Below are 12,641 nucleotides of genomic sequence, written 5' to 3' on the forward strand. Positions count from 1 at the left end.
CTGGGTTCTGGTCACTGAGCACTTTTCTGTTTGCATATTTTATGCCCATAAAAAAAGATGAGAAGAGGCGACGAAGCAGTGCAGAGGGACAGACCTCCTCACACACACCCCCTTGTTGGTCAGTACTAATGTGTCTCACTTTTTTTTTCTTGATCACAAGCCTTTGCTCCTGAAAGGCAAGGACTGTGACATCTCCGTATCCCTAGGACCCAATGCCTGGTGTTCTCCCCAGCCCGCCCCATCAGTACTTACTACAGACCAAGGCCACAGCCATGCGCAGCAGCTTGAACTGGCACTTCATGCCTGACCAGTTCTAGAGAAAAAGGAGAGAGATTTATTAGTTGAAGATCAGGCTGCTCCTCTGCAGGTAGGGATGAAAAGCAGACATTTAAAGAAATCACCTCCATGAACTCCTGAGAGAGTTGGGCCTTCGTAGCAGAGTACACCAGCAGGACTTTTGAGATTTTAGATGAAGGTAAGTTTATCCCTGTCATAAAAACTCTTTTTTAAAAAAACACTTTTTTAGTTGCTGATAGATCTTTTATTTTTTTTTTTATATGTGGTGCTGAGAATCAAACCGAGTGCCTCATACATGCCAGGCAAGTGCACTACTGCTGAGCCCCAGCCCCTGTCATAAAAACTCTTGAGGTCCACTAACAGAAGTAGAGAATCTACATCTCAGGAGACCAGAGCCCATGTCCTCCTCCTCAGATGTCACTGTGAGCTAGCACCTGAGATAGCACTGTGTCTGCAGCTGACAAGGGATACGATGGGACGTGACGTGGAATAGCACATCAAGGAAATCAAAGCAGAAGCATCATCATCAAGATGATAAAAGAACTCAAAATCCTGCCTGCGAGGAACAAATGAGAAAACCGGGATCTTTCAGCTCAAAGGACTCAGGGGTCAAGTTCACCCTCATCAAGCATCAAGTGAGTCAACAAGAGGAAAGGATTCAGGGATTCAGCACAAACTGCAAATAGGGGACTCCATAGATAAAAACTTCCCAGAGACCAGAGTGGCACCCTTAATCCCAGCAGCTTAGGAGGCTGAGATAGGAGGATCATGAGTTCAAAATCAGCCTCAGCAATTCAATGAGGCCCTAAGCAACTCAGCAAGATCCTGTCTCTAGTCAAATAAAAAAAAAAAAAAAAAAAGGACTGGGGATGTGGCTCAGTGGTTAAGCACCCTGCGTTCAATCCTCAGTACCAAAAACAAACAAACAAACAAAAAAAACCAAACCAAAAAACCAACTTCCCAGAGATGCATCTTCTAGTGTAAGGTCAGTTTCACTTCTGATAAGCAGAACTGTCCAAAGACGGAATGATCCAGCGCGGGGTGGGGGTAGTGAGTTTCCCATCACTGAAGGTTCCAAACAAGGACTTCCATCACTCAGACAGAGCTGCTCCAGAGGAGAATCAGGCATTGGGAAGGGAGTGGGCCAGATGGCCTCCAAACTAGTCTCTCTTTCCCCTGAGAATCTCGGAAAACTCTGAACCACCAAGGCAGATCAGCAGTACAATTATCCACCTTACAAAAGGATTTTTCACTTTACAAAAGACTTCACCACAGGGTTCCTTTAAGGGGCACTCCTGCAGCGCAAAGCCTTATTCCATTTCTACAGATGTGAGCACACAGCCCAGAACCAGCCTGTGAGCTTCCTGGAACACAGCGGCCCAGGGAAGGAGGCAACTGGGCACGGCCAGGGGGACTTCTGTTCTCTCCCACCCACCCCATCTGCCCTGGCTGGCTGCCCCAGGGTCCCCTCCAGGGCACATCTCACACTCCTTGGAGGTTACAAGAGCATCCCTTAGTTCAAATTCACGGGGACCCTGAACCCTGGCAGGGACAATGCCATCTATGCCAGCACCAGCAGAGCCAGCGGGACGTGGGGGAAGCTGCCAAGAACGGGGAGAAATCCTTGTCCCCTCCTCCCTGTTCCCCGTTGTTCTTCACTGACCCACGAGCCCTGCCTTCACAAAAGATGGGCTGGGCCACATGTGGCCCCTCTCTAGGTGGAAAGTCTCAATTTGCTTGCAGACAGGTTCCATGCTAAGAAGCAGATGGCAGGATAACACTGTCCCCTGCTGGTCTCTGCCCACAGAGGGACTTGCCAAGAGACGGAACAAAACAGGAGTCGGTGCCCCTGCTGCAGTGAGAGGCAAGCTGGGCCAGCTCAACTGGCTGGAGGTGGGGGGGCACCAGCTCCCCTCCAGGCGGAAGCAGCCAGCCTGCTCTTCCCCAAGGGGACATCTGCAGTCAAGTAGCCCAAGCTGGCTACTTCCCTGGAAAGGGCTCTTATCACTGAAAAGTTCCTCCTCCTGTTGTTCTCTAGGCCCCGCCTCCCTGCTAGGCCACCTATGCATCTGTTTTTTTTTTTTTTTTTTTTTTTTAAAGAGAGAGTGAGAGGGGGGGGACAGAGAGAGAGAGAGAGAATTTTAACATTTATTTATTTTTTCTTAGTTCTTGGAGGACACAACATCTTCGTTTGTATGTGGTGCTGAGGATCGAACCCGGGCCGCACGCATGCTAGGCGAGTGCGCTACCACTTGAGCCATATCCCCAGCCCCCATCTGTTTTTTTTTGTTTGTTTGTTTTCTTTTGTTTTTGTTTTTGTTTTGAGAAAGGGTCTCACTCTGTTGCCTGGGCTGGCCTCAAGGATTCACCTGCCTTTGACTGTTTTGTAGCTGGAACTACAGGATGGGCACCTTGGTGCCCAGTTATCCATGGGTTTTTATTCTTCATTAAAAGTGAGACCCAGCCGGGGCGCAGTGGTGCACACCTGTAATCCCAGCGGCTTGGGAGGCTGAGGCAGGAGGATCATGAATTCAATGCCAGCCTCAATAACTTAGTGAGGCCCTGAGCAACTTAGGAAGACCCTGTCTCAAAATACAAAATAAAAAGGATTGGGGATGTGGCTCAGTGGTTAAGTGGCCCTGGGTTCAATCTCTGGTACCAAAAATAATAATAATAATAATAATAATAATAATAATAATAATAATAATAATAAGTAAGATCCATGTTCATAGCAGCAGTATTCACAACAGCCAAAAGGTGGAAGCCACCCAAGTGTCTATCGATAGGTGACTGGACAAACAAAATATGTAGACACACATACAAATGTGGCATATTGCTCAATCGTAAAAAAGGAATTCTGACACATGCTACAACGTGGATGGACCCTGATGCTATGCCGAGTAAAATAAGCCAGTCACACACAAAAAAAGTCAAACACTGCAGTGATTTCACTTGTGTGAAATGCCTAGAGTGGTCAAATTTGTGGAGACAGGATGTAGAATGGGGGTTGTCAGGGGCTGGAGGAAGAGGATATGAGGAGGGAAGTGTTTAATGGGTACAGAGTTTCAGCTTGGGAAGATGAGGAAGCCCTGGACACAGGATGGTGGTGGCGGCTACATGACAGTGTGAACGTCCTCAATGCCAGTGAGCGGCAACTTGAAGTGTCGAGCTCGTAATAGGCGTGTTCACCACAGTACAAACAGAAGCCATACGGAACACTTCTGCGGTCCCTGTTCCTCATCAAAGTCTCTGAGTATCCTCTCTGAACACATGTGGCCTCTCTGGGCCTGAGGTCGGATTAGTCTTAAAAAACACTATCCAAAACCCAGCCTCAGCAACAGCAAGGCACTAAGCAACTCAGTGAGACCCTGTTTCTAAATACAAACAAAATAGGGCTGGGGAAGTAGCTCAGTGGTTGAGTGCCCCTGGGTTCAATCTCTCATACAAAAAAAAAAAAAAAAAAAAAAAAAAAAAAAAGCACCATCCATATTCCTAGTCTGGCGTAGTCACTGATGGGGTCCCTCAGAATTCCTTATTCTCTAGTGCCCTCATTTGTGAATTTCAGATAACAACGGCGCTCATGTCAATTACCTAGCTCATCAGGTGATTAGAAGGATGAAATAAATGAATATGTGCAAAGCACTAACATCTGCCCATACAGTGGGTGTCCTATAAATGTCTGATATTAGTATTTAGATCTGATGCAAAGACAATGAGTTTTCCTGCAGAGTGGCTGTAAAGATTCATAATCCAAGTGACCTTGGACAGAGGGAGGGCGGAGGCTCCTGTTTGTGACCAGAGCATTCCCAAGCTAGCTTCCTGAGTTGACTATACCTGCCTGGCCCCCAGCCAGAGGTACTGGAGTCTGCCAACCCTCCGCCCAGAAGAAGAACCAGAGGACCCGACCCAGGAGGGCTAGTTCAAGGTCATACTGAGTTCGCGGTGAGCTGCTAGGGTTCTGGGTGTAGGACTGCATCCGCCAGACAGGGTCACAGTCCATCTGCCTGTTTCTGTCTGAGCCCAGCTGTCCCCAGAACTGAGTGAATGACAGTAAATGACCCGTCTCCTAGCAGCTGAGGGGTTAAATTAGAAAGTCAACCCTTCCCACCGGCTGCCTTATTCTCCCGACCCATTATTCCCTCCAATAAAATGAGTGCAGTGAAACACCAGGAGAGAAGAAAAAAACCTCTCCCACAGCCTGCACTGCTGCTGCTATAAATGTGGAAAAGCCCATGGCCCCTGGGGAACACAAACCCTTTGCAGGCCCTTTAATTTCATTCTTCCCCGAGCCTCACAGGGTGAGATAGGAACTCAGCCACAGCAAACAAGTCAGTAAACCAGTTGCCTTGACATCCTGCTCAGCAAGCCAGTTGAGGGCTCAGAGGCAGGGCTGCCTGAGTAGCTCTGGGGTCCAGCCTTGCCAACATGTGTGAGGCCCTGGGTTCCATCCCCAGCACCAAAAAAAAAAAAAAAAAAAAAAAAAATATATATATATATATATATATATATATATATATATATATATATATATATTTTTTTTTTTTAAATAAAAGAGCACAGAGATGGAAATTCAGTCAGGGAGCTTCCATTCAAATCAGCTTTATGTATCCTTGGTAGAAAGTTTCTTATCAAATGACTTAAAGAAATCCCCTGGGGCTGGGGTTGTGGCTCAGAGGTAAGGCCTGTTGGCCTAGCATGTGTGAGGCACTGAGTTGGGTTCTCAGCACTGTATAAAAATAAATAAAATAAAGGGTTAGGGTTGTCAACATCTACAACTAAAAAAAAAAAAAAAAAAAGAAGAAGAAATCCCAACACAGGAAACATATAAGCATGTTGCAGACAAAACTGAGAGTGATCATCAGCTCTACAAAAGGGTGTTTACATTTAAACATAAACCTTAGAGCCAAAATCTTCTGTGTCTTCCAGATAAATATTTCTCCTTGTGCTTCCACCACATGGAACAATGTGCATAAATCCAGATCTCAACTGTGTTAGGAAAGCATCTAACATACAGAGCAAAGGGCAAGTAAATATCTTGTATATTTAAAAATGTATCTCTGGCCTATGGGCCCCAGCAGGAGGCAATTAATAAATTATTCAGTTAGGCAGATCTTTATATTTCTAATGTTTAGCAGTCTTAATAGCAGGTGATTTTGCAACCCGGATCTTTTGTTGAAATGTTTTCTGAATTTAATTCTTTGATGTAAACTGCAAGGTTTTTGAAACTCTGTGTTTTTAGGGAAAATAAAACGTGATTTCATTTAAGGCAGATTCTCTTATTTAAACAGTCCTGAGAACAGAAGTGCCAGACACTTTTCTAAGATGTATCTGAAGCCAAAAGAATAATTTTCTGATTGTTCTTTATATAAATAGCTGGCAGAATTAATAAAGAGAAATCATACACACACACACACACACACACACACACACACACACACACAGGATCTCCTATCCACTGGGGATCTAGGGATTGAACCCAAGACCTTGTGCTTGCTAGACAAGTGCTCTACCATTGAGCTTCATCCCCAGTCCTTTTTGATTTTAAGACAGAGTCTCTCTAAATTGCTGAGGCTAGCCTCAAACTTGTGATCCTTCTCCCTCAGCCTTCCAAGTAGATGGGATTACAGGTGGGAGGCACTGCACCCAGCTCTCCCTCCCTCCCTCCCTCCCTCCCTCCCTTCCTTCCTTCCTTCCTTTCTTTCTTTCTTTCGTAGCATTAGGGATCAAACCCAGGGCCTTGCACATGCTAGGCAAGCACTCTATCACAGAGGTACATGCCCGGCTCTTAAACCAGATTTTCTGTCAAATCCATATCTTTTTGTCTTCTGTTGTGATGAGGGACTTTATTGTGCCCAGGCACAGATATTCCAAATTTTCATTTCAGAATTAAAAGCAAAAGTATATGTATTAAGTTGAACCATATGAAATTGCCAATGTTCAAAAGCTCTGGGGCCACAGAAATGGCAATTTCAAATGGGTTGACCCCATGCGCCTCTGAATTGCCCATTATTGAGCTAATTTGGGCAAAGAATGTCCCTTGACCAAGGGGAAAGTGGCCTTTCTAGTGAGTAAATTAGTTTTTTCACCATGGACAAGCATCACATGACTTTCTAGAGAAGGCTCCCCACATGCCAGACTCCAGGGCCTGCAAAGCTCCCAGGTGGCTGGGAAAGCTGCTTGCTTCTGGGAAGACACTGGGTTCTCAGATGGGACTGCTCCTCTCCATAGCCACCAGCCGTGGGCTACTTGCCAGAAAGAAGCATAAACTGGAACAAAACTACTTTCACACCTCCCTGGACCCCTCGGCCTTGCCCTGTGGTGCAGGGGTGGGCAGTGCTCACCATGGGAACTGCTGAGGCACCAGGGCTGTTTCCCATGAGGCTTTCCAACTCCTCTTTGCTCCTTCTTCCCCCCATGTTCTCCAGTCCTGCCTGTTCAGCCCCCATGCGCAGCTACAGTGACATCTTGGGGGGAGTGGGAGGGAGGAGGTCAGTCCTCCCCCACCGAGAGGAATTGGGGCAGGGGGCGGGGGAGTGGAGGAGGCCGAATTCAGAGGAAGAGCTGTGTCTGGGGAAAGATGTGGCACTGATACAGAATGACCCATTTAAAAGGGCCATGTGAGGCAGCCCTGTGCTCTGGGGCTTTCTGCAGACTGAGCTGTGTGTGAACACACGTGCACCAATACACACTCTCCAGGCTCTCCCGTTCACGCATGCTTCCCACACCCAGGGCCTCTCTCTGAGCACTCAGAGCACTCACGGGAAGTGGAAGTTGCCAGAATCCAGGCCAAGAGCAAGAGCCGTCGGGCTCCTTCCCTCTCCCTCTGCCTCCCCCCACCCTCTCCACTTAAAAAGGAGACAGTGGTGGGAAAAGAAGGGGTGGTGTTGCGAGTGGGGAAGGTAAGAACAGGACAAATCAAGAAGAAAACGTGAATTTAAGACTGCCCCAAACTGCTGTAACTGAGCGGTCACACGATTGTCACACGGGGAGATGGTGATGAAGGACGAGGGGGGGGGCCCGAGGGCCCCAGAGGGAGGCTAAGCCTTTTCTGGACACTGTTCCTTCCTTCACCAAAAATTCAGCAGGTGCCATCTAAAGCATGAGCCCAGCCCTGTGCCAGGTACAGGGGGCGGGAAGAGATGCATAAGGCCTGCAGGTGCCGGGGCAGCCGGGCGTGGGGCAGGGCAGCCAAGCACGGCCAGGGAGTCTCTCTTCCACCTCCAAACTCAGATGTCCTTCACACAGGAGGGTTTGGACAACCTCTATCAGGCTCTTCCCAATTCTTGCCCTGCAGGTTGAGTCTAGTCTGAACCCACCCTGGCCTCTTCCAGAAGGAGTAGAGACATTAGGTTAACATTTATTTTCAGTGATTATTCTTTGTGTGTGTGTGTGTGTGTGTGGTGCTGGGGATTGAACCCAGGGTCTTGTGCATGCAAGGCAAGCACTCTGCCAACTGAGCTGTATCCCAGCCTGATTATTCTTACTTTACCTCATTTATTACGTATCATTTCATTCCATGGACAGAAATCGAGGCCCAAAGAGATTAAATAAGTTGTCCAAGGTCACCCTCTAGGAAGTGGGTTGCTGGGAGTCAGATCCAGGCTGTCTGGCTCCAGAGCCCCTCCTCTTACCCATCACACACACGGCACTGCCTTTCAGGAAGAGGCAAAGGAGAGTGGGAAACCAGAGGGTGCTCCACCACATGAAGGGCTAGCACAGGGGAACAACACTTGATTGGCTGTCAGGAGATGTGGCTTCAAGTCTTGGTTTTGGCAACCAATTTGGTTATGACTTTGGACAAATCACTTAACCTCTCTTTTCCTATTTGATACTTTTGGCGAAATAATCTCTAAGGCCCTTTGACTTTTTAACGAACATTTGACAAACAAGGCATTCCAAAGATTGTACACAGTAGTGGCTAAATTTCAACACTTATTTCTAAGTCACTGAATGGGAAAGAGTTGGGTACATTCATAGGCCAAGGCAAAGCTATGGAGAAAATATAAATTGGTATGGGAGGGACTCCACACTGAGATGGGCCTGTGGAGGGGGAAGGGTGTTTGTGAACCCTGCTCCCATCCAGCTGGCACTTGACAGGTCTGGGCTGGGCCAGCTCCAGTGGATTAATGGCCAGGTCCAGTGGCAGCAGAGGAGAGGAAGGGAGACATGTGGAAACAGAAGGGTCTCACCATGACGATGTTTGCCAGATGGGCAGAGACGAGAGCATACACCCCTCCGGAAGAGCCCACTACCGGCGCGGTCATGTCAGCCACAGACACAGCCAAGGACCCTGGTTCAGAAAAAGAGAAGGAGTTCATAAGAATGCTGGACTCGGTTGCCCACCCCAGCCCTGGCCCTCCGAGTCAGCTGCCTGGGCAGGAAGACCCTATAGCAAGAGGCTCTATCTCCTCTTCCTTTAATACTAGGTTGCCTTGGAGCTTCCTATAGATTTCCCAGAGGATTGGTGTATGGCCGAAAAGACCACTTGGTTCAGCCTATTCATTTTACAGATAGAAAACCAAGACTCCAAGAAGGGAAGTGACCTGCCCAAGATGGAACTTGGGTTATGACCCGTATCACCTGCCTCTCATCCTAGCCTCTGCCCAACACTGAGGTGGCACTGGGGTTGGGAACAGCAGTGAAACCCATAACAGCAGTTATCATGGAAACAGCTGCCTCGCAGTGAACACTAGGTCAGACCCTGAAGATCACCCTTTGATGCAGGTGCTAATGGTCTCGATTTAGAGATGAGCCCAGAGACCCCTGGTGGGAAGTGCTGGACCCAGGATTTGAGCCAGGTCTGCCTGATACAAAACCCAAAAACCCGTATTCCTCTTTCTTTCTTTCCTTTCTTTTTGCAGTGTTGGGGATCAAATCCAGGGCTTCATGTCCATTAATCAAGCACTCCACCATTGTCCTAGCCCCAAATCTGTGGTCTTGACCAAAGCCGGTGCTCTTGGCAGCCACCCTCCAACCTGGTACAATAGGCTGTCCCTGCCTTCCTCATGGCTCCTTCTAATGAGCTGCATCTAGAAACCTGCAGAGCTTCACCACCCACCTCTCTCCAGCTGAGCTAAATCACAAAAGGCCAACCGAATCTCCCAAGTAGGGCTTCTCTGGAGGAAAAAATGTCCTTGAAAAGTCCCCCAGGAAGAAAAAGAGATGATGTCACACCCTCTGGGGGGAAAGGGAGGTCTACAGTTCTCTTGGTTTAGGGGATGACAAACTTTTGTCCTGGAGGAGGGAAGCTGGGCAGAGAGGAGATGGGAAATTTATTGTTCTGGTCTCATTTAAGTGTGATCAATGCTTTGGCTTCCAGGGAAGGACACAAGAGACTAAAAATAACTAGGAGGTAGAGCCCACGGCATAGAGGATGAGCTGTGGCTGGCCTGGGTGAGTGTGCAGAAATCACCACTGGAAAATGCCCGCGGGCTCATGAGCCAATTAGCCACCGGAGAGAGGGGGGCAGTGGCAGAAAGCGGAATTCTGCAGGCTCCATAGGGTGGAGGATCCCTTTGGAAGAAAACTGGGCCCAACCCAGGAACAAGGGCACCCGACCATCTGGACCTGGACACAGAGAGCTAGCTGCCTGACCTTGACATGGTCAGGTCACCTGCCTCTGCCCAGCTCTCTCAAGTCTCCTGCATTCACTGAGATCCTTCAGGGAAGGAAGGAATCCCCACTACCAATTCCTTGGCCTCAAGGGAGATGTCATTGCTGGGGGGAGTGGGAGGGGGACCAAACTGTCCAGAACTGAGGACTCCCAAGTCCTTCTCCCCTCCCAGGGCAACTATAAATCTTTCTTCCTGCCTTCCCTCCGGCTTTAATTAGGTATTGATCCATTGTCAGATAACTTTCTTTTCTTTTACTTCTTCGCTGTCTTCTTTTTTTTAATGGCCTCGTAAGGGGGTCAGCCATATATAACAAGAAGGAAGAAAAAAAAAATCCCAGGGTGGCAAACAAACAGGCAGCAGGATCTGCATGACAAAGGATTCCCACGCTCTCTCCCGGAGCACCGTCTGAGAAGGCTGCATTGCAGGGCTGCACAGGGCTGGCTGCCCAAGCCGCTCCTCATTAATTACCATTTGGACAGAGGAAGCCCCAGCCTCCCTGGGCTGGCTCCTTTCCTCCCGCAGGTCCTAGCAAACCTGCCCTCTCCTCCCGCCCAGCCTGGTCTATCAGGGGCCCAGAGGCAGGAGTAAGGGCAACTCCAGGCCTGGGAGGGCGCTTGCCAGGGTCAAGCCTGCACAACGCTGACCTTTCCCTCACCCAACCCATGGTTCAGAGTACTGACCCCAGAGCCAGGGGTCAATTTGGGATGGTGGCAGGAATAGGGGATGGTGGTGCAGCTGACTAGCTTGTATGACCCTGGATTCTCTGGGCTTTAGTTTCCACATTTACAAAATGAAGAGGTCTGAGGCTTTCCAAATTGTAAGCAGTGAAATCTCCTTTTCAAAAGAAACCTTTCCAGGGGACTCCCTAACCCATGGAGGGCAACTGCTTAGACTGAATGGGGTGGGGTCTGGATAGAAAAGCTTGCCATTCAATGGAGGGTCCTGGAGCATTCCTTCCAGAGAGGAAATTCAATGATCCCAGGTCTGTCCCAAGATCCAGGACTAAGGTTGAGATCATGGTTCTGGAACCTTGAAGGTAACTACCTAGCCCCAACTGCCCAGACCTTCCTAAGGCTCCTACAGATCAGTCAGGGACTAGAGAGACGGGCATCAGACACAAACACGGGGATGTGTGCATATAAATAAAGTAATAAAGGCCACCAGGGGCAGGACATGAGGGCCAGGCAGGGTACCTTCATAAGCACTGTGAACCTCATGGATGACACATTCTTAAGGCCAGTACAAATTCCAAAGAGGTTGTGGGGACAGAGAACTGGAAAGAACTGTAAACTAGAGTGACATCTATTCTCTACACCGAAGCAGACTAAGGGGCAGGTTTTACTCAGGGCCACGTTTTCCAAAAAAAAAACATTCTGGGTCCATGGTGACCTCACCATAAGGCACAGGTGCAGTAATTTAGGTTGGAAAGTTTTAAGGCAGGTGTTCTCCAGCATCTCCCTTGGCCATTAAAACAATCCAAACAACAACTGGCAGAACATCTACCTTTAAGCAATGTAACTTTTTTTTGGTTTGTTTTACATATATTTTTTAATTGCCAATGGAGCTTTATTTTATTTACTTATATGTGGCGCTAAGAATCGAACCCAGTGCCTCACACATGCTAGGCAAGCACTCTACCACTGAGCTACAACCCCAGTCCCTAAGCAATGTAACTGTATTCACGTATTCTTCATTTACTTTACAAATATTTATTGCCTAACAGGTGCCAGGCTCTGGGGATGCACATGTGGCTTAAAATCCATATAATCTATAATAAAAGGTTGGTGATGTATCGAAAGTACTGGTTTTCAAAGTGCTTAGACTGTCAGCTCCATAATTCTTAGTCATAAACAAGTGACATATTCACATCAGATGTTGGCTAGAAGCACAGGGCTCCACCTCAGTTCTACTACTTCTAAACCTGGCAAATAGAATAAGCCATTTAACCTCACTGACCTGCGGGTAGCGTAGGGGTGACAACATAGGACTGTTGTGAATATAGGTGATGGCATACATAAACAGTCTTTATCACATGGCTGGAGCACCATCGGTACACCCCGGAAGTCAGCCTCCATGTTACAAAACAAGAGGGCCTTGGGTTTGGAATGCTTTCATTCAGCAGGAATTAGAGACATTAGGGAGGAGGGCCAGATTCCTATTAAGGCCTCCCTTGATTTCTTTCTTTCTTTCTTTTTTATTATTATTATTATTTTTATATCTGGGATTGAACTCAGAGACACTCAATTACTGAGCCCCATCCTCAGCCCTATTTTATATTTTATTTAGAGACAAGGTCTCACTGAATTGCTTAGTGCCTCACTTTCGCTGAGGCTGGCTTTGAACTTGCAATCCTTCAGCTTCCTAAACTGCTAGAATTACAGGCTTGAGCTACCTTGCCGGCTCGCCCTTGATTTCTGATAATAAATTACCTGTACAAAGGACAAGGCCTACCTTCTGGTTCTCTTCATACTGTGGTAGTGTTTAAAGGGTATAAGCCCAGCTCTACCATGTGCAGTCTGTGTCTTCTTGGGGGTCACTTATCTATGCTTCTTCTTCATTCCGCCCCCAGCGATGTTGGGGATTCAATCAACGGCCTTCCACATATTATTTTAAAACAATTTTTTCCCCTTTCTTTTTTGCAGTACTGGGGAATCAAACCCAGGGCCTTATGCATGCTAGGCAAGTGTTCTACCACTGAGCTATATCCTCAGCCTCTAGGGACTGCCCACA

General features: G+C 47.8%; 1 protein-coding gene across 6 annotated transcripts in view; it reads right to left on the minus strand.

Moving 5' to 3' along the window:
- Window positions 1-12,641, minus strand: part of Rhbdl3 (rhomboid like 3) — a 50,404-nt gene that overhangs the window by 6,359 nt on the left and 31,404 nt on the right. For all 6 annotated transcript variants that reach the window (XM_078042490.1, XM_078042487.1, XM_078042489.1 and 3 more), the window contains 2 exons: window positions 8,487-8,587; window positions 253-313 (listed from right to left, as the gene is read on the minus strand). In XM_078042490.1, coding sequence (XP_077898616.1) covers window positions 253-313; window positions 8,487-8,587 — 162 coding nt within the window. The remainder of the gene's footprint in view (window positions 1-252; window positions 314-8,486; window positions 8,588-12,641) is intronic.

The sequence above is a fragment of the Ictidomys tridecemlineatus genome, chromosome 3, assembly GCF_052094955.1.
Source record: "Ictidomys tridecemlineatus isolate mIctTri1 chromosome 3, mIctTri1.hap1, whole genome shotgun sequence".
Lineage (NCBI taxonomy): Eukaryota > Metazoa > Chordata > Mammalia > Rodentia > Sciuridae > Ictidomys > Ictidomys tridecemlineatus.